The sequence below is a fragment of the Haemorhous mexicanus genome, chromosome 7 (assembly GCF_027477595.1).
Source record: "Haemorhous mexicanus isolate bHaeMex1 chromosome 7, bHaeMex1.pri, whole genome shotgun sequence".
Classification (NCBI taxonomy): Eukaryota; Metazoa; Chordata; class Aves; order Passeriformes; family Fringillidae; genus Haemorhous; species Haemorhous mexicanus.
Window position 1 is genome coordinate 17684584 of NC_082347.1, and position 26819 is coordinate 17711402.

At 43.4% G+C, this 26819-nt stretch overlaps 2 protein-coding genes across 6 annotated transcripts in view; both read right to left on the bottom strand.

The window, feature by feature from the left end:
- Nucleotides 1-10504, bottom strand: part of TSPAN14 (tetraspanin 14) — a 33663-nt gene extending 23159 nt beyond the window's left edge. The window contains exon 1 of the mRNA XM_059851239.1: nt 10319-10504. The gene's annotated coding sequence lies outside the window, so the exon portion shown is untranslated. The remainder of the gene's footprint in view (nt 1-10318) is intronic.
- A 5567-nt stretch (nt 10505-16071) lies between these two features.
- PRXL2A (peroxiredoxin like 2A) lies at nt 16072-26160 on the bottom strand. Of its 5 annotated transcripts, none has more exons than XM_059851243.1 (6): nt 26008-26160; nt 20039-20218; nt 19573-19664; nt 17594-17734; nt 16668-16832; nt 16072-16535 (listed from the first exon to the last, which is right to left on the bottom strand). In XM_059851243.1, the coding sequence occupies exons 2-6, from the start codon at nt 20214-20216 to the stop codon at nt 16437-16439; spliced, it is 675 nt and encodes a 224-aa protein (XP_059707226.1). In that variant the 5' UTR covers nt 20217-20218; nt 26008-26160; the 3' UTR covers nt 16072-16436. The 5 variants fall into 5 exon arrangements, with proteins under 5 accessions (XP_059707226.1, XP_059707228.1, XP_059707229.1 ...); XM_059851245.1 differs by lacking the exon at nt 26008-26160 and adding an exon at nt 25977-25998; XM_059851246.1 differs by lacking the exon at nt 26008-26160 and adding an exon at nt 25914-25928.
- Nucleotides 26161-26819: the final 659 nt, after the last annotated feature.

Below are 26819 nucleotides of genomic sequence, written 5' to 3' on the forward strand. Positions count from 1 at the left end.
CAAACCTAAGTCACACTAAAATTCTAAGTTCAGCCAATACCACCACTATATAGAGTCCTGATCCCCTTCCCTGCCCCTCCTAAAATCCACAACCATTAATCAGCCTATTCAGTGGAGCAAACAGCCACACAGCAAACTACTAGCAAATCTTCAGATCAATCCTGTAATCTTGTACCACACACCAAGAAGTAAACAGGTTTAAGCCTTCAATCCACCTTGCCAGAGCATGTACAAATGCCAGCGTAGGGGCAGTCAGGAGGTGGCAGAACAAGGATGGGAAAGCAAAAGCTCTCATGAGTGTGCCCATGGAAACACACAGCACCCCTCCAGTGCCAGCCTATACCAGCAGCACACCTGAAGCCAACACACTGAAAGATGAGGGGAACAGGGGAACAACTGAGGCAAGAGAAAAAAAACAAAAAAAGAAAGTCATTTGCCAAGCTGTTGGTTTCTCCGCCACTGTTCATCAATACAAAGCATCTATATGAAGCTGGTGAAGCAAATGGATGTAGAATAATTTGCTGAGGAGCAAGAATTTTTAAAAACAGCAAGAGATGTACTTTGGTCTATGATTTGTTTTGATATGACTCAATTCCATTCCATCAAGACCAAACATATATATATCAAAAAGCATCAGTTCATTCAATATATGGTGCCATTAAAAACAACTGCCATTCCTTGAAGGTGCTCAATCATTAGGGGTTTTTGTGAAGGTAAAAGGCAGCCTAATCCCTGACCAGGAAAAATTCAGGGATATTCTTAGGACCTTCTAAAAATGGAACAACTAAGAGGCACCTATAGATTGCTCTTTCCACATTCCAGAGAGAAGCTAACCACCAAAGGGGTCCTAATGTTCAGAACAGTATCTGGGTGCTAGCCATCAAATCTTCACATGAAGGGGGGCTGAGCTGGTACAGCCAAAAAGCAAGAAACTGACAGGATGTGATGCTCTAACAGGTTAATCTGCTCCTGGAAACAGACAGTCCTGCTGATGACTCAGGAACTCCAAGCAAGCATGTGTCATTTTGCAATTTTGTCTCCAAGAAACTCAGACTAGGACTTCAAAAAGAACAGACAAGCTTCTCTTAAGGAACACAAGTATAGTTCATTTAGTTCTGCTGCAGTTCAGATCAGCAGAGAAATATTTGCTCATTTTCAGAAGAAACCTGAGAATTAATCAACAAAAGGGTATTTTTTGAACCTGAAAGACTTATAATGAAAGACAAATATCATTAATAGGTTATCCCTGTTTCACCAGAAAAATAATGAAAGTCACAAATCTCAGAACTCAACGGAAAACATGGCCAAAGCCAGACAGAATCATTAAGACATCATCTTTTGGGACCCTTATTTTGTACTGTGCTGAAGACTCAAGGACCTCAAAGAATATTTCAAGCAAAAGTTGTTCCACTGTAAGCACCAAAAAAAAAAAAAAAAAAATGTTTTAGAGAAGAAGAAATCCCCAACCTACTGGGAAGGGTTTCAAGTTTCAGTGACCAGGGTTTAGTCCATTACTGCATCACAAACTACAACTTAGGAAAACTTGTCAGAAACACACACCAGTGTTTCCAAAACCCAAACAAGGAAGCAGTAATTCAAAAGAGCTCCAGTCACACTCCTTATGCTGCACTTTTGGCCAAGCCACTACTTAGATGTGGACAAGCTGCATCCAAAACACCATGTAAGTGCTCAGAACTCAGAGTAACATTCACAAAGTGGACACGGCACATTTTTGGGAATAAGCTACATGGTCATCAAGAACCCCCTCTGAACTCCCCACCTGACTAACATCACCAATCCTTTGGCATAAAGGCTCTACACTGCACAACTGTAATTCAAGGAGTTATTCAATCTATGATTCATGGAATACTTTCAGCTCCATTTGATTTCTTAAACCAACAGAACTACACTAAAGACTTGTAAAAGGCAAGCAGAACTGCTTCAGTACTGCTCCCACAGCAATTCAAAAGTTGTAACAGAGGACAACAGCAGTTCCACCAATTTCACTTTTCACTGTTCTTCATACAGAAGCTACAAAAGATACAGTTGGCTGGCCTTGCTTCCATGTGAAGTATTTATTCCTACTCAGCCAAAAAAAACAAAAAGCTACTACCAATATTTAAAAAGAAATTAGCAAAGCAGAAGTTCCAAAAAGTCCATATTTTCATTTATACAAACTAGTCAGAACATCAATGACACTATACAATGGAAGTCCTGACAATGTAAATTCAAACTACAAATATTTTTAGTTATTGACACTGAGGAGAGAACCCAATTCAACTATCCAGAGAATTTCAGTACATTTATCCTAGTTCTGCCCTACTGACTTCAGGTTCATTGAAGAAGCAACTGAACAGCTGAAGTAGTTTCTGCTTCAACATACAGAGGTGCTTGACAGAGGTATCAACTGAAAGGCCAGGATCTCTTACCTAGTTCAAGGAAAATCTGCTCAAAGTAGCTGACTGCAAACAAAGCATCTACTCCACATTCTGACTTAAAGCAAGAGACAGCACAGGAAACAGAGAAAAGGAAATGTTACATGTAAGCTTCATCTAAAAGCCAGCAACTTTCCAAACATAAGGAGAATACAGCAGAAGAGAGATGGATCCTTTTCTAAGATATCCATCTCTTCCCTAATATTTAAGAAATACAGAGAAGAGCAGGAGCATAGGATGCAAGGCCTTCACTGACCTTATCCTCAAAAGCACTATGGGTTAAAGCTCTGGAGTTAAAACTCAGTTGGATTACACCAAAGTAAGTGAAAACAGCACTAGATACTATCACTACGTTTCAAGAGATGACTCATTAACATCTTAGAAAAGCTTAGAAAAATATTTTGTGTCTATGAAAACTTTAATAAAGCTACTGACCAGTTTCACCTCAATAGGACCTTGCCTGTGCTGCAATTTATTCACTATACACAACAAGCCACAAGTCATGCTTTCCTTTTACTTCTCAGAAAGTTCAAGTATTGGCAAATACATAGAAGCCAGTTAGTCATTCTGAGCAGGAATTCATCCATCCCAGGCTGCAAACCTGTCAGGACAAGTAACCAGAATAATCTCAGCTGACCCAAACTTCTCAGCTGCTTTCTACTGCCTCTCATGAGAACAGATACACACCAACTCTCTGTAACATCAACAGTTGCAAGGCAAAACTCAAAGTCTTAATTTAAAAGAAGCATGTAATTTGATTTTTTTTCCTCCTTCTAACAGAAGGTTTTGGAAGCCTTACAAAGCAAACATCTTATCTGAGGAGCCAGAACTTCCAGTTTGGGGAATATTTTTACTTCTATTTAGTAATCCAAGAATAACAGAACCTACTTCATACACTTGGTCTGCTCCCTCCCATACCTCCACACAGACCAAAAGGTTTCAAGAACAGAATGGGTCCCTCCTTTGCTATACCATTTCATATCATAAAAAAAAAAAGACAGGAAGCCACCACTTTTTTTTGCTGACAAATACACTCTTTCTTCAGAGAACATCCTAAACTTTTATACATATTGTGACTTTTCACCACTTCCAGGAATGCCACTTGTTCAGTCTCCAGTTATATTTCAGTCTGAAAGAATATATCTTTATTTTCTCTTTTCATAAAAAAAAACAAAAAAACAAGAGACTGATTATAGCAATATACAACAAGGAAGTGATGAGCATATAATTTGCTTTGGGTTTTGTGGTTTGTTTCCTTAAAAATGGTCCTTGCTTTGGATATAATGTGCAGTCTGTCTACATCCACACCATATTTCTTAACCTTCACACAGAATATTCCTATATACAAACTTTATATATATAAACATATCTCTTGCATATAATAAAACAGATATTTATTTTAACAGTTTAAACCAGATCATGGTATCTCCTAGTTAAAATTATTTTTAAATTCCAGGGTTGAAATCTAATCTCCAGAAACGAGCACACAAAGTAATGACTGCAATATCTGGATAACACTAGCTACATTCACCACTCATTCTGTTTAAACAATGCTGACTCCATGTCACGGAAACAGCAAGTGGAGTTCAATCCATAAAACTTCTTTTTTTCCCCTCCCCTCCCACCTCAATTACCAGGGCCTATACTTTCAACATCAGAGCAACACTCCTTTCAAATGAGGCACCAGGGAATGCTACTTTTTGGGGAAAGGCATGGGGGGGTTGGGGACAATGCCCCCAAAGCTTTCTTTTTCTGCCCTCCACCTCCAGCAGCTGCATTCAGAACAACCAGGACAGCCTCATTTTACTTGCCAAGGATGACAATCACCAGCTTCTAAGCCACAAGAGAAAATGGCTCTTTGTGGCCACGTAGGCAGCTCAACCACTGTGAAATTCATCTCTTTACCTCCTTTCTGGTAAAGAAACACGCTCATGAAACTCGCAAAACCCAACTAGAAGATAAACCTCTACGGCAGCACTGGAAAAACTTAAAGATGTGACTAAACAGCCTTCACCGATGTCTCACAATCCTAGCCACTTCAGCAGAGTCAATGTCTCAGCCCAAACACACAGCAACAATTAATGCCTCGGTATCTACAGCAAGTAGGTTTGCAGAGCACCCTGCACATGCTACCACACCACAGGGAAAAGATTAAAAAGACAAAAACCAATGCTGCTTTAGGACAAGCCCATGCTTGAACAGCTCCAGCCCTTCCCCCAAAAAGCCAGTGCTCTGGCAGGTCGTGAGAAAGCCTCCACTGTCTCGCCCAAAGTCTCTGCATCCGCCCCTGGGGAAGGAGGAAAAACAGGCTTTCCACCTCTCAAGATGATGCCAAGAACAACACGGTGCCATTTAGAGATCAGGGCAACAAAGGCTGTGAAGGGACACAGTTAGTGCTCCTTCCAACACAGACCTCAGTCCACAACAGCTTATTACAAACACCAGAAGAATTAGAAGGTGCAGAGCTTAGACACAAACACTTCCTAACCTTCAGTAAAACGAGAAACACAGCTCCCGATGGAAAAATGGGACAACACAGGAAACTGCCACCTGAATGGACTGACAGTACAGCGTGACTGGCTACCCAAGCAGCACAGCTCAGATACAGCACCACCAGAGAGCTGAACTACACCTTCCCTTCTCACTTGCCCCAGCTGGACAGGCTCTTTTAGTTGAACCCTCTCCTGTTTTGCAGGAGCAGACCACTGCTAAGACCACTTATCAAAATATCCTTTGCAAGCTCAGCATGATGGACACTTGGCAAAGAAAGCTGCCTTGCTGTCTTCCAAGAGCCATCTCACCAACTGCTTTCCAAGAGTCATCTCACTAATTGCCTCCCATTAGTTTCAAGTCAGACAACTTTTTTGATGAACCTTCCTGCTCCACAGGCTCGCCACACAGCCAAACTTGGAAGTAATTTAGTACTCAGGGCAGGGTGGAAAGCTTTGCTGTTGTTACCCTTTATTATACAGCTCCACCACTGCAGGCATATTTCACCCCCATGAAGACCTTCCCTGAGCACCATCTAATAACAAACTGTTGAGGGAAAAGCAATATGCATCCAAAGAATCAGCTCCATACTCTGGCACCAGAAGGTTGCTGTCACATGAAGACCAAAGTCCAAGCTCTCAGATATCTCCCTCGAAATCCAAGTTACTTTAGGCCATTCTCTTTCTATTCCAGAAGTTTCTAGGTATCAGCAAACATATTTCAGGCACCCATTTTATGCCTCAAAACAAGAGTACACAACTTGCCAAGCTGAACAAATGAGATTTTAAAAAATTCTAAAATTCACAGCATACAGCAGCCTCCAAATACTCTGCTTCATCCTGTAGCTGCAAGGGCAGCAACTCAAACACCTGACTTTCTTACCTTCAAGTCCATCAATTATTTAGACAAAGCTCCTTTCCAGAGAGACTCAAGCATCAACTATTTAGTCTTTGAGCAGGAAACAAAAACTGTTAAAAGAGGAAAAAGATTTCTGGAAAGGGCTGTTGGGACACATGAACATATTTAAGGTTGAACACAAACAACCTGCCTAAATCAGAACAAGAATGCCAAAATAAAACAACCCCTAAAGCCAAAAGCTCACATGCACACACAAGGCTCATCAAGTACCAGAGAAGCCCAACTACATCAGGGGGGTTCAGGACAGCTCTTCCCATGGAAGACCTTTATCAGTTTGGTAGAAATGCCTGTTTTCTAGCCCAGGAGCACAAAACACAGAAGCTCTTTTCTAATACCCCAGAAGCTCTTTTACAACACCAAGACAACATTCAACAATGCTCACGACAAAGATCAAGGGGAAGCAGAGCCCTGGGTTTATTACACCTTTGCCATTCCCACTCAGGTTCGGATCAACACAGGCCTAAGATTTTCAGCTTTTGCACAACGTCTAAAGACAATGACACAGCAAGAGCTCTCAGAGAGAGCACAGATAGAGCATTTACCTTAGATAAGAGCAGAAATTCTTCCACTCACACACATCATACAGAAGCTGTGGTACAACGAAACTGACAAAACACTGTTGCTTGGCTCCCAAAGAGTTGAAGAAAGACAGGAAACACTGAAGCAAAACAAGTGCTGATCCCTCCCCCCTGCCAAACAGGGGCTGAGGCACACTTGGGATCAGAAAAGAAAATATACCTATTTTTAAACCCAGTTAAGAGCCCTGGGTTTGGATATAGTCCCTGTTGTGGCCAGCACATTTTATTTTCATTTGTTAAAGGTTTTCTGCACAAGTGATAACAGAATTCACAGGTGAATAACCAAGCAGAGTGGTTCTTCTATCTGAGGGCTTCAGTTCCAAGAGTTATGTCAGATTGGTCAAAAAGTTTAGCAAAAGCCTGGCCATTCAAGGCAGTTGTTTCAACTGCAAACATCACAATCTCTTATGCAGTCAATTTTTAAGGATCACCACTTTTGCAGGTGATCCTCAACACCTGCACTTTGCTATTATCCTCACCTATGACATTCCCAAAATAGAAGAATTTACCCAACAATGATTTTTCAGCTGACCATCCGAAAGCAGATTTTCTCCAGAATAAAGTTGCTTTACAACACAAAAAGAAGTTCAAATATGACATTCAGCTATAGTTAAGTAGTTAAATTGTACATTTAAAATTAAGTCATTAGATCTTAGATATTTCAACCCCTCCCCTTCTTTTTAGATTGCTGAATCAAAATTCAGATTCCCGTATTCTTAGGAAGATCCAAACGGTCACTCTTTAAAACCCACACATACCCAACCTTGATAAGCTTTAGTCTGACTATCTCTGATGTCGTTCTTAACCTTCATGAGACACTTTTGACTGAGCATGAGCAAAAGAATCAAAGAGAAGGATCCTGCTCCTGTACAAACTGTGCCAGGGGCTGAAGGCAGCATCGGTAGCTCCACCCCAGCCACCAATAGCACAGCTTTGGAAGAGCCAAAGACTTTAGGACTGGGGCAACACCAGAGAGGAAGACACATGACCATCCTTTGGACCTATAATATAACCTCTGCATCTAGAAATAACTTCTGCTTAATTCCCCTTTAGTAACAGCCTGCACCATTTACTGTTTGAGGGCCTAATTTACTTTACCTGAGCTACTTCAGCTTGAAGACAAACGCAAACCACAGCACGTTCATGGATTTTGTGAATTGCAGCCCTCTTAGCCTTAGAAATGTACCACAGGTGGCAAAGTGTGAAAGTCTGTTCTACCAAAAAACAGGAAGTTTTGATACAGGAAGCCACAATGCAAAGCAACATGGCACAGAGAGCTAACATGTGTGTCCGAAATCCACACATTTTTTCCATACCCCACCCAGGTCTAATTTTTTGTAAAAGCAAAAAAATAAAGGGAGGATCTGTGGAACAGTTTTGACAATCGCTTTGTGAACTCCACTTCCCCTCACATACACCCCAATGAGAATTCTGAACTAACACAGGGACATCAAAACAAGAGCTTAATTTATTCACACTTATCAGTGCTCAAACTGTGCCACACCTGATCCACAACGAGGAACCTGACAGACTAAGAGAATCAATTGTAGCAGTTTGTCAACAGAAAAATTCCTCTTTTTTTTCATTACATTCCTCTTTTTTTTCATTACAGGTAATGATACATTGGTAGCCACCCACTAAAGCTTCAAAAACTAAATAAAAATACCCTCTAATAAAATGAGAGGTCAGCCTCAAAACAATCCAATATTCCTCAGATATTCATTAGAAACATAAAATAAACTCACTCATCATTCAGATATAACAAAATTCATAAGACACCATGTCAACAATTTTGTTGCTGCACCCAAGAACAAAAAGTTATGCCTTCAATACCAAGGAAAGCATCCCAATTAAACAGAATCTTAGGGCTCAGAGCAAGAGGTTTTAATGGTCCTTTCATTAAGTATTACAAGGCCTAATGCCAGTAAAAGGCAGCCCAGAACACACCCCCTTGCAGCGCTGTTAGCTATGTTCCCCATGTGAAGGCTCTGCACAGACATGGCTCCTAGCAAAAGATCACACTTTTTCCTTCTTTTCTGCCACCCTCCCGCTTCCCACAAGGAGGCAGGAAGGACAAGAAAGAGGCTTTAAACAGGAAAGTTTGTCTACAATGCTGTAAATTTAAGACAAAGCCTGTGCCCAGAAACAAGAACAAGACTTAAATGGATTTTCTCCCGATTTGGGGACTGGAGATAATGCTACAACACAAAGGGAGCTGCAAAGGAAGCTAACTGGATCAACTTACACTAAAAAAAATAACCACACAGAGCACACACCACCCAGAAAATCAGCTTTCCATGACTGTGATTTGGACCCAGACTGCACCTTCAGCAAGTTCACCTAGGAACAAGATCAACAAACATAAAACAGAACGCCAACTCTGTAACTTACTTGCTTTTACTTGTAACTTACATTGTTTTTTCAATATAAACACACTTACAAACTTTGGGAAAGCTATTTCTAAAAAAATCCTGTTTCAGTGACATTTTATTTTTGAACAAGACAACCTTCTAAGGACAGGCAACAACACTAGATTCCATCCTCCAAGAACAGAGCTAAAAGGACACAGATCACACCCTAAAAGTATTTTCTTCCAGTGTCATCAACCAAAAGATAAAGAACACCATTCCACAAACACAAGTGCCCTGAAAAAACCCAAACACACAAACCAAATCGAAAGTTGCAAAGGAGTTTCCATCACAGCTCATTCCTTCTTCTCACCAATGACGAGATTTGAATTCCCACCTGATCCCTTCTCTCTGCATACAATTCTTCTGTCAAGCAGATAGTGCTAGCACCTCAACCTTCCACACCAAAAGCTTCATACATTTTTTGTATAAAGTGTCTCAGTACAGATGCCTTACTCCCTGCTGGAGACAGCCAGAAAAGAGATGGATCATCTCACCAGAGAGCACTTAAGAACAAGACACACCCTGTCCTTCCATTCTCTACGAACTGCTCTCCTTCCATTTCATCCAGAGTTCTAGGTCACAAGGCTTATGTCACTGTAACAAACAAACAAAAACCCAACCAAACTAAAAAGCAGCGCTAGAAGAATTTCGTCTTGCCAGTTATTTTAAAATATCCTTCACACCTCCACCACCACCTCCTGGGAAGATCCACCAGAGAAAGGAAAAAACACCTAAACAAGTAGCTTCTTTTACAGCATGGGACAGGTTTCTTTATGAGGTTTTATTTATTTTTTTTATTCAGAATGTCTCGAAATGCTAAATCTACATAAAGCACGGAAGATAAAGCAAGAGCCAAAACAGAACTGACCACGGAGCATCACCTCTGGTACCCCGCGCTCCACGGCCGGGCCTGTTAAAGCAGGAGGCTGAAAGGGTGTCAGAGAGGTAGATCACTACCACAGCCGACCTCCAATTAAAGTTAAAATATTTTGAAAATCAAGTTACGGGGCTAAATCCTTACACCCACTGCGCCAGGTCTCCCTCTTAACAGCCTGGGCTCAGGGCAGGGTCCGGCAGCAGCCGGGGCGGCGGCGGAGAACGGAGCGGACAAGAGCTGCAGCGCTCCGAAAGGCCTTTTTCTGTTATTGTAATTTTGGTGATTATTACTATTTTTCTCCCTCGTGGCACCTCAACGAGACAGGCTAGCGCGAACTCCCAGAGGAAGCCTCTCCCGGCCGCTCCGGCTTCCTTTAATGGGAAGGACAATGGCAGGGGCCCGCCACAGCCCCGCGCTGCCGGGAACCTCAGGCAGCCGGGGCTGCTCCCGCCCGGCCCGCCGGCCCCGGGGCACGCTGCCGGGAGCACACTGCTCCGGGGACAGGGGGCGAACTGCCGGCGTTCCAAGACGGGGAGAGCGAGGGGCACTCCTCCCGGCGTGATCCCCGGGGCAGAGGGCGGCGGGTGCCCGGGCCGGACACGGACTCACCGGGGCAGGCGCCTGCTCGCTAAGTTTCGCCGAGCTGGGCGGAGGGCGCGGCGGCGGTCGGCGTAGGTCCCTCCGCTGCCTCGGCTAGTCCATGGACACGGCGGCGCTGCCGGAGCCTCCTCCCCGCGTCAGCTCGGCCGGAGCGCCAGGCGTGCCCGCCGGGCGTGCCCTTGTGCCGAGCCGCCCCGCCGCTCTCCCGCCGGGCCCGGCAGCGCGGAAATGAACGTCCGGGCCACGCCCGCTCCGCACGCCGCCGCGCTCCACACAAAGGGGGCGTGCAGGAAGCCCGGCTCTGCCTCCGGCCCCCGCCGGGACCCCCTGGCAGGCGCCCCCCGAGCTCCCCCGGGGCCGGGCGGAGGCTGCGGGCGGCCCCCGCCCCTGGCGGTCCCGCCCCCGCAGCCCTGCGAGCGCGGCCGCTCGGCGGGACCCGCGGCTTTGTTGTCTCGGGCTCGTTCGTGGCCGGTGGCTGCGGCCCCCGCCCCGGCCCTGCGTACGGGGCTTAGCTCGGCCCGCAGGGCTGCGGAGCGTGACCCAGCGTGTCAGAGACAGCACATGCTGAGCCGTACTACAGGCACGGTCGAGCCTACCTGGAGAGCCGGAAGGCGAAGGAAAGACATGAGATTAAATGACCCCGAAGAGTATTTTGAGTCTTCGGGCGTCCCAGGGCTTTTACAGCTCCCAAGAGACACGCCGAGAAGAGAGGAAGGACGGGAAGGGAGGGCTGAGCTGTTTGAAGCCGTGTAGTTAGCGGGTGATAGCTCCCACCTGAGGCAGGCACCGCCTGGCAGGTGGGAAATGCTCCCCTGCAGTCTCGCTTGGCTCCCAACCTCTACCCTCCCCTTCTGTTCCCTTTCCACGCCTTGTGATCTCTCTTGACACAGGGAAACATTTCTGTCACCTTCATTCCCATCCTCATATATAAAGCACAACTAATGTCTTCAGCTCTTCGCTAACAATGAAAATACATGTGTGGCAGGAAGGCAAGGCCAAGGGAGGTCGTGCAGCACCACACGTGCTCTTACGGGCTGCCTCGTATTGTCTGCACTTTCTTCATCTGCTCCAGCCCCTGGACTTGGAGGAACTCCTTATGCCCCCCCCGAATCAGGAACAAGCCCGCTCACAAGGACAGCAGCAATGGCACTGAAGCTAAAGGAACTGTTGAGCAATCAAATGGTGTGAGCTTAGCACTTCTCTGGTGTGCTAATTCTCAGCTCATCAAAGCTGACGACCAAAAGCGTGCTAGAATTAATAGTAAATGCTCAGTTCCCCTCACCCAAGCCCTTCTGATGTCCGACAGAGCAGACATACACCCGAGTGTCACCCACTCGCCGCTCACATGATTAAGATTCCTTCTCATTTCCCACATGCAGTTGTTTAAATAAATGGGGTGTTGGGTTTGGTTTGTGTTTTTGTTAGTTGTTGGGTTTTTTTAAAGGGAGGGGGACTATTTACCAGCCTCCCCCGAGCTTGCTCAAGCCTTCTTAGAAACCAAAGCAAAATTCAACAGTGTTAAAGCTGACAGAAGATGCTAGAACTACCTGAATTTTGAGCAGAATCTAAGAGGGGGAAGGGGATCTTGGAGAGGTCACTGGATGGTAAGAAGATGGTAAGAAGAACTAAAAGAGATCCTTTCTCCATCTCAGAAGTACTGAAGTAATCTCACAGAGCACTGAGTCACGTCACCAGAAAGTCCAGAGCCAAAGCAGAAAGCTCTAGCATGCTGATTCCATAAGAGATAGGAAGATGGTGCAATAGTAACTTCTGAGATTCAACGGGGAAAATGGGAAATTTCAGGGAAATTCAGCAGCTTTAGGATGTAAGGACTGTGGAATTAGGAAGGGCATTTGTCGATAAAATAAGGTTCTCTTGCAATTTACTATTTGTAATATGGTTAGTGCTAGCAGTTCACAGCATAGTTGAATAGACTGTGCTCACTGTTAGCATGGAGCTGGTTCCAACAGCCTCTCTGTGTCCCATTTATTTGCCTTTGACATTATCTCTGCACAGTGCTTCACTGTGTTGCCAAGAAAATTGGAGTAAAAATCTCATCCATCACAGAAACCATTAACTAAGTGCTAGGGCAAATTGGAGCACTTTTAAAAGACAGTCACTTCAGCAGTAAGAGGTGTACTAATCCCACGGGAATGAAAATAGGAAATCTGATTTTTTTAAGTGAATATGTGCAGGCCAATGTTCTTGTGTGGTTTGTTAATGTTGTTTCCCTCTGACTACTACAAAACGTTTTCTAAAACAAATGAAATCTTCACGAGGAGTAGCTGGTGGAAAATGGCCTGACCAGGGCTGTTCACCACAGTGTGTGTTTAACATTATCACCAAATACCATTTTTCAGTGTAAAAAAAAAGTCTATTTATGGAGCGAGGCATCCAGAAATCAGAGTTATAGTTGGAATTGTCATATAGTTTTGATAATTATGAGGTTAAGAGAGAGAGTTGTGCAAGGAAACAAAGCCCACAGAAGCTACTTAGAGACCTTAAGCAATTTCAAATACAAAGAAGTCAGTCGCTGGATCTAAAAGAGGAAGCAGAAACATTGGATGGAAAGCCTTTGTAACACGTTCGAGATCGATTAGAAGAATAATAAATTAGTATGGAACTGGTCAGACGACACCCAATAAAATCCGAGGGGATCAGGCTATATCAGTGATTTGAGTCTGTCCTCAGTCCCAGAGCGTTTCCCCACCTCCCCCTGCTGTCAGCGGCGGCTGTCGCAGCTCTCTGCTCCGGTCCCCTCCATCGGCCCCGGACAGCCCGTGCGACAAAGGCAGCCACGGCAGGAGAGGAAATTAGTACCACAGAGGCGCAATAGGTTAAATGTTGTAAGTGACGCAGTGAGTCTGGTAATAATTTAATCCCTCCACTTAGAAATATCAATATACCATAGACTGTGTCCTCCAATACAGTATATCTTTCCTCCAAGTTTCTTATTCTCAAAAGGAAAACGTCCATACAAGTGAAAAGATCGCAGGAGTAGATGTCTGTTCCAACAGCTTCCTTCCAGCCGAATCGGAGCCTACAGCGGTCTGCTCCTGGAACCTGTTCAGCAAATCTTCCACTGCAGAAAACCCCTCGGGTTCACCGCTCCCCTGCACTTCGGCTGGGTAGCAGTGACATCCAGCGGTGCAGAGAGAAAGAGAAACTTGCCTTTTTTTTTTTTTTTTTTTTTCTTTTTATTTTTCTTTTTTCTTTTTCCCCTACCACAGTGCATCGCAGGAAACGCATCAGAAAACGGCAGGGATCCCTTGGCATTCCCGTCTCGTTGTGGATATTGGCGAAGGGCACCAAGGACAGGCACTTTGACAGCACGGGAACCCATAACGCGCACGGGGAGACAAAGATGCAGAACAAAAAACATCCTCGGGGGCAGACAATCTTTCTAATGGACCTAAAAGGACACTGCAAATAGGAAATGCAGTTGGGGATCCCTAAAGTTCAAATAAAAAGCACTTTCCTATATTACACCTACATCAATTACTTCACGGCATTTTCATTCATGAAATATTTTCATTAACCCCAGTTATGTACTGAAGAAAAGATAAATGGGATGACAAACAAGGAAAAGTTGATTGAAGAGAAATTACTACAGCAGTGTTTCTCGAGCCCTACCCTTGCACTTGGTGCACTTTCCTACTGACCTGATCTATCTTCAACCTTAAAGATGAAAACAAATAGAATATCATTCTGCATGGGTAAAAATGCACATCTTAGACTAACAAACAAACTTTTAATTATTAGTTTCCACTAACCAGCTGAGTGTTAAAGTATCATGTGATATTTGATGTGCTGAGAAGTGATTTAGATTTTGGGTACTTGCCACGTTAAAAGAAAAAAAGTCACAACATTAAATGCATACGAGGAACTGGGCCAGCAGAGGTAGCTGTTAGCACAACAAAATTAACAACTGTAATTTTTTTTTTCAGTGGATATTCTAAACTCAGTCTGCAGTATTGGAAATTCACTTAGATGTAATTTGTTCCTCCTTTACTATTTTGCTCTAATTTAGTTATTTGGTTTAGCCCATTTCCAATGGTAATTATCTGTTCCTAGCTCCTATGTTCCACCTATTTTCTGTCCTTCCCATTTTTATTTGTCAATGTGGGGTTCAGAAAGGATGAGTCAACTCCAAGTAATTCCAAGGTTGGCTTGAAAAAAAAAAAATCAGATTTATCAATAGTAATTTTTCAGAACAATGTCGAATGTCATTTTGACCTTCTATCGCTCCAGATTTTTACTTGATTTTTGAAAGACAGGGCTAGAAAACTTTAAAATGCACATAATCTATGTAACTTTCAAATCAAGAAGTGCACTACCATATACATCCCTCTGGGGAATCTGCCAAAGCAGAGAACTTTCAGTTTCCATGAGTACTTTAAGAAACTTAAAAAGACTTCATGGCCCTTTCTAAAAATGTTTTTACATTACAGGAACACTTTAGCATGTTGTAGTGTTAGTGATTTATATGTTTGATAGCCATTATACTTCCAAATGCTGGACAGCATAGATTCCTGCTTGTGTTGCCACTCCCTTTGGGTAGGCCAAGAGCAGGGCTGCAGCCCCATGGCATCCTTATCATCATCTAAGGCTCCCTGCAGTCCCAGCTCTGACAGAGTGGGTGGAATTCAGTTGCTTGTGAACAAAATTGTAAGGAAATACTTTCCAGATTTAACAGGTTCTACAGGCACTTCACTTTATCTTCAACGCCTAGGAGTTTATCTGGCTTCCATCCCATTCTCCAAGGACTGTTTATGCCTTTCACATTCCATGTTTATGTGAAAGGCACAAACAGCCCTTGGGACAAGGCCTGAAATGCAGGTCTAAGATCAGTACCTCCTTTGCTGGTCTTTGTGTAAGACCAATTCTCTGCAAATGGCAAAGTTTTCTGTTTCCCATCAGAAAGAAAACTCAGAACTCTACAGAAGCCACAATCCAGAACACTCCTGATAAATGATCTTTGTATTCATAGCCCTTTGCAACCATAGCTCACACCCACTGCTTTCAGCACCTCTTGTGTTCCCTACCCCTTGCACTCCCAAGTATCCATACGCTGACTGCTGACTGTAAGTGGACACTTACACAATGCTTTGAACTTTTTAGGGACCTTGTGTCAGCACACCATACCAGTACTGCCTTGCAGCAGTAAAACCCAGGAAAAGAATCCCTCAGGCACAATTCTTTATTTCATGGTTCTCTGCACCTGTCCATGGCTCCTTTATAGAGAAAGTCCATATCACAGAGTCAATTTGCTGCTGTACTCTTCAAATCCTGTTCCTTCCTTCATCCCCAAGTTTCAGCTGATAGTAGCAGACATGAGTCCAATTTCTATTTAGTTTCCAAATGAAACATGAATCACTCAAAATTCTCACTGCTAGTGCTGTTTCTGGGAACTGTGAAGAACAGACTCTGAAGAGCATATAAATATTTTTTGCTAAAATCAGTTTTACCTGGACATAAATACTAAGGAAAAAAAAAAGAATTTCATCCATAAGGATGCAAATTTTTTTAAAATAATCTTAAAAACAAAAAGGAACCTGCCTTCAAGCCACTATTATCTTCCTTGGAGGGAATCACAAGGACTTAGAAGATCTAGAACCAGCAGTGAACTAACAAGAAATTCACTGTGCAGACATAGTGGCATGTCTTGAATGCAAAAATCTCAAGAGTTAGACTGACAGGGTGTAGTCTTCTAGAAACACAGATGTATTTACATGTTAATAAAAAAGCAAAAACCAAAGACATTTTATTTATGTAAGTTTTATTATATTTTCCCCTCAGCTGGTACTCCATTACTACAGCCTTAGAAGAGTTTTGTTTCCCTAGGTAGACAGGTTTTCAACCGACTGTCTCTGACTGAAAGCATCTAGGCTAGGTCAGATTTTAGACTCAGCCTTTCATTAATCCAGCCAGATACAAAGGACCAGTTGAAATCCTGACCACCTGGAAGGCTGCAAGGGAACCAAAAACAACCCAAGAGGATTTTCATCATTTTCTATGTTTGAATAGAGAACCTTTCCTGTGCTTTGATCACTAAATAGTTAAGCAATTACACCACACATTCTACATTTCAAGCTCTAATCAGAAACATGTGCAACTGTTTTTCCACTTATGAAGCTTGTGGTTTTATCTTCTCAGCAGCTTCAAGGACAGATGGAAGGCTGACTTTGTCTCCAAATTCTTTCTCACGATGCTCCAGTAAAACACCCTAGTCAAAGACACAAGAGAGAAATTCAGACACGTCTCCCTGCAAAAGATCCACTGCCCAGCCAAACAACTCCAGGAAACAAATTTCTGATCATATATGATAGAAAAAAGTCTCCTAGACAGCCTGCAGTACCTGTCTTCCTGCCCCAATCACATAGACACCTCCCAGGGTGAATCCTTCGCCTTCCAGATTTCCACTATATCCACTTCTCCAAGCACGGAAGAAATTTTGCCAAACTCCCAAGCGGAAGAAGCCTGACAACATCATTTTTCGTCTGCGTGGACCATAAAAGCCTTTCTGCAGGGGAACAGAAAATATGTCAACAAACAAAGGGAAAAGGATTTTTCATTCATGTGGATTTAAGACTCATCCACAAGTATTTAAGCCCCATGTACACCTATATCCCTACTGCTGACAATAGCAGTGCTTTGTGATAAACGTGGTTTTTTTGGTTGGTTGATGGTTGGGATTTTTTAAATTCAGCCTGATTCTTTAAAACAGGCAGGGGAGAGAGAGAAAATAAAAAGATCATCTAGTAAATTCTGAGTATTACATATTTCTTTTTCTTCAGAACCCAAATGACTTTTAAATGTGTCTCCTGGTTTAGGGAGAAAGCAGGGCGGTGGCTCTGCAGGACATGAGACTGGCAATCCAGCACGTGCCAGTGTACTAGAACAAGCCATATCACTGCAATCTGGCCTGTACATCATGAATTAATTATATGTGTCACCTTCAAACCTTGATTCACACATTATAAACATCAGCAAGTCACACAGCCAGTGAAAGAAAGGAATAAATATTAACAGGCCATATTGTTTACCTGCTGAAGGGGAGGAATAATCCTACAACAGCACCTTATCAGTGCACTGCTACACTGCAGTTTGTAAGCTCAGCAGGATATATAAATATAGAAAAACAAAGCCAATTAACTTCTTAAACTCCAGTCCTACTAAATCCTTTTTCAATCAGACTACATTCTACTTATTCATACAAGCTCCTCAAAGAGGGCATTCATAGATTTGTTTTTAAACAAAAGGAGAACACCAACTTCACTATACCTTTTCATCCAGAAAGATTTCTCCTTTGAAGTAATGCTGAAAATCCTCCACTTCAGTCCCTATCTTCTCTTTCACAACAGCATAGAGAGGGACACCCAGCTTGGACAGCTGGGGTTTCAGAGAGGAGAGCTCAGAAGCCTCCTAAGCAAAGGAAAAAACCCCAAACATTTCAGTCAATAAATGGAGGCTGGAAAGCTTCACCTTGAATTTCAAGACCATCAGAAACACACAACTTCTAGCCTGAGGCACAAGCCAGAAATAGACATGTAACACTTAAGCTAGTTGTACTCCTAGACAGCTCTTCATCAGATTTACTACAATTTTTCTTTCTTAAACATGGAAGAAGCAGATTCTTCTGAGTATTCACTGGATAAAACATATTTTTAATTTAAAGCTGTAGAGATACTTTGCCTATAATAGGGCTTCAATTATCTTCTGAAGTATTTGAGAATGGTAAAAATATAATGCCTGCACATCACTAACTTGTTCAGAATTTTCAATCCTTTTTTCCAAGTTGACATCCATCATTATCAGTCCTTCTGCAAAGCATTTTGAGGGTTCTGTGCAAATGCAGGCTATACAAGTTTACTGTAAGTAATGAAGATATACTCTCCTTCCTAATTCCCCCAGTAAAAAAAAAAAAAAAAAAAAAAAAAAAAAAAAAAAAAAAAAATCAGGGAATTTCTTCATAGACTTTCAGTATCCCAGAAGAAAACCTGCTTGTTCTGGTGTGTAAGAGTGTAAGGTGTCACCACTCATCTGCTGGGTTTTTTTTTGTTCTCCTAAAGGAATCCCAATTCACACCGTTTATATAAAGACCCCTGAGATTTTGAACAGATCAGAGTGTGCACTGAAAATATGTTTCCTATCTCCTTTGGAGAAAGGTCATTTTTACTGAACAGAATTCCCACATAAAAAATCAACTCCACACTCTCAGTCACCTAACTGAAATACCTTAACTGAAAGGCTAGCAGAACATCTAGAATTCACTGAGTACCAAGGAGCAAACAGATAGGGATGAACAGACAGGAAAATTTGAAACTTTCAGTAATACTGCTAATAATAAAAAACCACTCTGGGATTCCTGACTGATTGTTTGTGAATGCTACAGAGTCAGGCACCTGAGTGCATGCTCCTCCTGCCTACGCTACACCTGTTCAGAGAGCAGAGCACTTGAACCTTCAACGAATTCTACAGGTATTTAAGCACTTACTACTGATGGGAGCAGATGCCTTAATGAAGAGGTTGCAATATTAATTACTCCATGTTATAGAGCAGTGAGTAACAACATAATAACTATTTTCCCTATAGCTATGAGAAACAATGTCCAAGGTGCAAGCTATGGCTGTTCCCAGGCACTCGGTACATTAAAATCGTGTTTTAGGTGTCTGCTTCCAAGGAGCTCCACCCAAGGAGCCTAATGTCAACTTAAGGATCAAAATCTGTTTTCCAACCCACCTTGTTATGGAACAGAAACTCCTTATCTTCAGAGTCTGTACCTTCCTGCCTTGCATTTAGCACCCAGAACCAAGAGGCACTCCCTCTATGCACACCTCTTTTTTTGCAGATGAGCTTTATCTGATGGCTTTCTGCCAATCCAGTCTTGGACTGTATTTGACCAGACACTACCTGGCTCACAGAGACTTATTTTGGACTATATATATAAAAATAGCTCATAAGTCTCATTACCAACTGAATCTTGTGCAATCTCCCCTTCTAATTACCATGGGCTAGGTCCCTGGCAGATGTAAAAATAATGTCACCATCACCTTCAGAAGGAAAAAGCTCAGGGCCTGGACCATACAAAGCAGCTGCGAAGGAAACTAAGTATGCTGGTAGCTGGTGACCAGTTTTAACCATGAAACAAAACCCTTCAGATACTTTAGATGTATTTGATGACTGTGCTAATTATCCCCTCCCTTTGTTTACAAACTATCGACCTTAACTCTTCTTAATTAATCCCCAAGCCCAGCAAGTACCTCTCTGCACAAAAATCATCCAGGTCTTCGTACAGCCATGATCACTGCACCATTCTCCTTCCATAGTTCACCTGCTTTGAATGTCCTTTTTTCTGTTTGTACAGGAGAAACAACACCAACAATAATATCAGTCAGTCTTATTTATAACAATTAATACTTTATGGACAAATGCAAAGCACTGAGGAGAATTCCATATTCAAATACAGTTCTAACAGAAAAACAAAATCTATATGTATAAGAGGAGATTACTGCATTACTGATTTTTAGAAGTCTGTCTTGTTTCATCCAGAAATAAATAACAGTTTTGGTTGTTTTTCCTACACCACAAGTACTGGATATCAAGGACACTCAACTACATGTCACAACTAGGAAAGACTAAGAAAACTGCTTCCAACCCTGGCCTTAGAAAGTCTCTTATAAAAGTCCAATTCTTGAAGAATGTGGTCTGAAATAGCCAGAATCTTACCTGATCCCAAAGTCTTTAGCTCTATCTCCTCTAAAAACTCCAATGTAGCCTTTTCTGGCTTGGACAAAAATAAGTCAGTGTTAGCAAGGACGATCCCCGTCACAGCTGCACCAATGGCTCCCAGGCCAACAGACCACATGCCCATGGTGAAGGCCCCCAAATCAGGCAGGAAGGACATTTCTGGAAACAGAAAGGAAGAACAGCTCTGACACTGAACATCAATGATGCCTGAGGACAAGGAATTGGATTAAAACAACTAAAAGCTCATGCAGGTATTTTTGGTTTAATGGAGATGATCTGATATTTATTAATGTACTGAAAGGGATTTTACAAGATAGAGATTCCACTCCAGTTCTGTGCCTGACCCATATCAAAACTAGATATTGACAAGATGTTCTTATCCTTCCCTGCCACCAGACAAAAACATCAATAATGAAGGGCTCAGATGCAATGAGGAGAAAGATGATTGAAGTGTATGTGTGTAATAAAGAGCCTCTAACAATAGCCCCTGTACATTAGACAGTAACCTAAATTCTTACAGTAAGACAGCAATTTCTTTCAAAAAAAAAAAAAAGAGAGGCATTTGTAAATTAAATGTTTTACACATGCTAGTCTATATAAAACTGTAAACTTTACAAATATACTACAGAAGACTTGGGGAAAAAAAATCTAAACCTGCTATATCTGGTTCATCATAACTGGTAACCTTTCACATTCCTTACAGTTCCCCAGTGAGACCCAAAGCAGGCACAAAGCCAAACTTGGAGCTCATGCCTGCAGACAGAAAAATGTAGACTTGCAACCATTTTATTACCCAGTGATACTGCAAACATGCCTGGGACAGCACCCTCTGTCTCTGTGCTAACTCTCTGCCACTCTTGCTAAAGCAGAAAGGACAGCAGGAACAAACAGCCTGCACTCGCACACTCCACTTGGAACTGACAGCATACAAATCTTCCAGCGTTAAAGTACAAACCCTGCCTGTTGGGGCTCAGGTTGGGAGGTAATTTTGTTTAACCACCTTCCACAAGGCCCCCACAGCCCAATCCTGACCCTTGCAAGTGTTTCACAAACCTGGAAAGGGCATCCAGTGAGGCAGTATCAGTTAATGAGGATGCTCATTATCACAACAGCCCTGCCTCACGGACAAAGTTCAAGATCCAGCTCTGGGTAATAACTGGTACAAGAGTCACTGGAGTTTTGGCAGCACAAGGAGTCACTGTACACTTACATCTCAAGGGCTGCATATCTGCACTCACACAACTGCAGCATTACACACAATTGCACTCACAGAACTGTAGCATTACACATTATGGAGAATCCATTTTTTTCACAAAACCCCTATTTCCTGATAAAATATTTTGGTAAATACTACTGTCTCTATATACTTTTGTATGGGTGAAGTTCCCACCTCAATAAATGTAAGAAAATATTACTCTTTTGAACTATGACTGCTAATAAACCAGACATACACATCATCTTTATCCCCACAGGATAGTTGCCAGAATTCAGAAACAATTAGGAGTAGCTCCTCAATTTTGTGCCCAGAATCTTCTGTAAGAAAACCCCTTTCAATCCTTAAATCCAGCTCCAGAATACTACTGATAAAGAAATGCAACACTGGGAAACAAAAAAAGATCACATTGTTCTTTTAACAGCATACTTGGTTTCAAGGGAGGCAGTATCATGGTATCTAAAAATGTAAGTAACCCATGATCCTGAGCAAGAAACAAGGCCAGTTTACACAAACATAATACAGATAAGAGAACAGATGCTACCCTTTCACCACTTATTCCTAACCAAGACAAAACTTCCTTGACTGTATCTGATTTCTTTCCGTACTTCTTCCAAACACAAAGTCATGTTGTAATGACATTTTTTTATATCTGCCTCTGACACCTATCAGAGACCATCCTGACCCCAGCTTTTGGAATGATGCAAATGTAACTCCAAATGTATAAAATGCAGCAATATCCTTTTGTTAAGACTTAAAATCTCTGTAGCATACCCAATTGGCTAAAGTCCTGCAGCCCTGCTCCCTCCCAGAGTTTGATTACCCAATTATTTGGATTTCAATCTCATCAGGTCAATAAGTGGTTGTTTGGGGTTTTTTTTATTTATAGTTACAGGCAGTGGAGGGGGACCCAACTATTAAACCCTTGTGCACAACATTTGTGTACAAAAATGTTACAAAATTTGTGGCAAGTGATTAATGAGTAGTTCTCACATTTTCATTTTTATTAGCATAAAGAGTATCTCTAAAAGTCAGCTTCCAATCAGTAGATATTGATCCAGGAGATCATTAAGTGTACTTGGACTCTTTGTCACTCTCCACACAGTGACAAAAAACCCGACCTTATATATATGGGAAATTTTTGCTATTTATATAAATAGGAAAATGCAGCTCTTCAGGGTAGTACCTAAATTCCTCCCCTGCTAAGCAAACACCATAATGAGCCACTTTGAAAAATATGCATGGGAAGCAGCAGGCAGGATTATTAAACCATTTGCTAACGAGACAGGCTGAGCCCTGATGCATCATGTCATTGAACCCCAAGTGCCGAGGCTGACTGGAAAACAGCTCAGCATTTGCAACTAGCAGCTCCATTTCTGGTAAGCTGCTGTTTATTAAGGACATCCGAAGCTCAAAAGGACTTCACAACCCTCCCCTCCCTCCTTAAAATACAAAGAGCTCAGGATTTTAAACACCGAGCAGCACTAAGACGACACAAGAAAGCGCCCCACAAGCCATAATCCAAGAGAAGAGACAGGAGAGCATCCCGCAAGGCCCTGCAGGGGGGCAGCACTCACCAGAACCCATGCAGGCTGCTGAGCGCCCCGCAGGAGCGGAGCCCGCTGCGCTGCACGGCGGCTGGGCAGGGCTGGGGAGGAGCCCCGGCTCGCAGCCTCTGCCCCTCCGGGACCGGGCCGGTCAATCCCTGCCCCGGCCACCGCCGCCCAATCCAGGGCCAGGCTCATTTAAAGGTATCCCAAGCGTTCAGCCTTCTGCTTTGTTTTTTCACTGAACACAGGGTCAGCCTTGTTATGGGGCGGGCAGGCGCAGGGAACAGGGATTACAGAAAGCCTTTCTGAAGCTGGGAGCACGGCACAAAATTTTTAGATCTGCATGCTAAGCCACGCTCCTCTGTAGAACCGGGCATTTTTACAAGTAACGTTTTCCCTGTGTTTCAGCCTATTCTACATCTAATCCCATAATACACGCACGCAGTATGCCAAAACAATACAAACAACCCTACAAATTAAAAAGTCATCACAACGCACAATATTAGGAAAAAAATTATTAGTATAGAGGCTGTAGCTCTATAGAGAATTAACCCAGTGTTTCTATAGTCAGTTACCTGCTTTAGTGGCAACATCCCTTTGCTAAAAACATCATTTTTTCTGAGACTATCAGATCTTCAACTTCTCAATTCTGTTAAAACTTCCAGAAAAGAATGAACACTCCTCTTTAAACAGTACAGGCCAAAGAAAAAAGGAAAAACATCTTTTTGTGTGTATGTTTTCGTGGTGACCACAAGAGATCTACAAAATAACAATGAGTTATTTTATGGCCTGTCAGTTAACCAGAATTTAAACATGCTTAACCTTATTAATCCTGTTTTAAGTGCCAGTGGATGGTCTTCACTTTTGTCAAGACCAGTTAAAACGTTGTTTTCTAGATGTCTCATTTCCCTCCCACCCACAACCAAAGAAAAAATTGTCATTCAGAGGACAGCTATCCTTAAACATTTATTTTAAGTGTAAACAGGACCCATTGCAGCTGTGTCCCTCTGTTTTCAAGATGCCAGTAAGACTAGAGTAGCAAAGAGATTTCCTCACATACTTTTCCTAAAAAGAAAACTGTCTTGCAAGTTGGACTGCACTAGCAAATACTCTCTAGCCGAAAGTAGTTTTGACCATTGCTTGTTCTTCCTTCCTCTCCCACTCCAGCTTCCCCAAGATGTTCCATATCAAGCCTAAAAATGTTTCAGAGCTTTGTCAGAACTTGCGTATCCCAAACAAGTTGAGCTGATTTTTTTATGAGACATTTCCCACCTCCCTCCCCCCCCAAAAAATGAGTCATGATTACAAATACCTTTGTAAGTTACCTCCTATAAAGAAAATTTACAATTCACAATAACCTGGTAACATGCTCATCAAGATTTCATGAGCCTTTAAATACCATTAGGGATTGCAAAATACAGCATCCTGACAGACCTTCAAACTTAGCCCGGCTTGAAGCAGGGATCTGACTGGAGAAACCTAGGAGTACTCTTCCAACTTAAATTGGCCTGTAACCACCAAAATCAATGCACAGAGAAGCCTCCTAGCATTTCTTGTGGCATAAATGTAATTTTCACAACACAAGGGATTATTTTCCTTTCTTTTTAGCATTGTAAAGACCTAACAAACCACACATTGTGTTGAAAATAACAATCATCTTTTTAGGTTTTTCCCAGTTTGGGCATGGTTTACTACTGCAGAGAAAGTTGCTGTGTCAAGCAAACAAACCATACTCCTTCCTTTGAAACGAAGTTAGTTGTTATCCCCATTCTTAGACTGTTTTAAAGAAACCAAACATCTCAACAAGCCTTTTTTTTAGAGCAAGGGAGAGTAAAGAGCTCTGGCACATCGCTTTGGAAATCTTCCAGCTCTCTTGGTGTACTGAGAGGGAACAGGCCGCTAGACGCTGTATGGAAAAATTCAGATCTCTGATGAGTCAGTGAATGGATACCACGGAGATGTGATATATTTCATGGAGCACAGAACTGCAAAAAGTACCTATCTGAAAATAAGACAGGATGAACTCACAGCTTGGTCTGCTGGTGATGCAGAGCAGGAAAGCTGCACTCTGTGTCAGTCTGAAGAGGAGGTGGAGGAAAGGAAAACCAACAGACCCACTAGTAACACAAGTCAGCATTTACTGAAACCACAGCAGGTGCGGGGCAGCAAGTGATCCCTCCTGTTCCCACATAGCAGATCCAAGAATTCCAAGTCCTGCAGATTCAAGCTTAAATAAAGATTTTCTCACCCTTTTGGGTTCTTAGGCCTTGCTTATATTTTCACTTTCTATGTTTTAACTTCCACATTTCTCACACTATACAATTCATACCAGCAAAATTGTTAATAGAAGCCGAGACACAAGAAAATGGACACGTTTCAACTCCAGCCCATAAGGCAGAGGGGCTCTATTCATGAAGGAGGCTGTAACACATCGCCATATACGCACCCAGGGCAGAATAATTTCCACACAACCTAGTTTCCCCTTGTCTGCTATGAGCCAGCTCTGATAGGAACAGTGCCCCTATGGTTATAAAAGAAAATGCTGGGAAACCTCCAGGCTGGTCCTTCGAGCAGCTGAAAGGTGGATTTCCTGAGCTGAGCGATTGCACCCAGGACCCAACCAGGGCATCAGGGATGAAATGAGAAAGGAAGCACGGAGTGTCTCTGTCCTTCACGGATCCTGCTGCGCCTACTCACACACGGGATAAGATTGCCTAGCAAGCAGGGGTCTCTCAAAACATCAAACCACGATGGCAGGCATATGTAGGATTTCAAACCTCGACAGCTCGGGATGGCGAGAGCCGCGGGGGTCCACGGCCGCCCCTCGGTGCTCAGCTCGTGATGGCGATCGCCGCCCCCGACTCCCCCCGCCGGCCCGCGGCGGCTGCGACGCGGGGCCAGCGGGGAGAAGAGAGCACCCCCGCGGGGAGACAGCCCATGGGAGGGACAGCCCGGCCCAACGCGGACCCGTGACCCTCCCACCCACCAGGCGCCCACTCTGCGGCCCCGCACTCACAGCGCCGCTGTCCCGCCCATCCCTGACGCGCCGCACGCACACGCAGCCCCGCACTCAGCCCGCATGCACCCGCACCCGCACCGCACTCAGCCCGCACTCACCCCGCATGCACCCGCACCGCACTCAGCCCGCATGCACCCGCACCGCGGCCCCTCGGCCCCGCACTCACCGCGCCGCCGCTCCCGACCCGCTGTGGCCGGCACCGCCCCCGGCGCCCTCCGCGCACGCCCCGCTGCCTGTCGCACCGCGCTCGGTGCCCTTCAGCCCGGCGGCTCTGCGCCCGTGCGGCCAGCGGGATTAGCGCCGCCGTTAGCAGCTGGAACGGATGAAAGCCTTCTGCTCCCCCTCGGAACCCATGGTCCCCTCTCGGGGGCTACTGCAGCTTCTGGCTAAGCGAAGAAAGGAACGAAATACATTATGGGATACAGTGCTTAAAATAGGCAAGGCAAAAAAAGCGCCCAACCCATAACGACCTGAGTCCAAGAATGTAGTGAGCTTATCATTCAACTAATCTGATTAATGGGGCACTTAAAATGTTTGCATATATATTGCATTCAAGAATATACTTGCTCAGATAAGACAGCCAATAACATGTCACAACATCGTTTAACAAACACGCTCTTCAGATGCTTGTGGTCACTGGGCACCACTCCAACCACAAACTCGGAGGATTTGTCTTCACTACCTTGGGACTATTTACTGAGATCTCCTGTTAACCTGGCAGCTAAAATCCCCCTCCCCCAAAAAAAGAAAAGAAAAAAAGGTAGTAGCAACGACAGAACAGTCTGGTCTGTAACACAACAGTAGCTCAGGAGAATGAACATAACCCTTTTGATGGTACTGGCATGTCTACATTCCACCAACCACTGTTTCACTGTTTTTCACCAAGTTCCAATCTTAACTAAACAAAACGGCCTTTTCTTATCACTCTGCTCCTGCAGCAGAGCGCAGCAGCAGCCGTGTGCTGCCAGTAAGCCACAG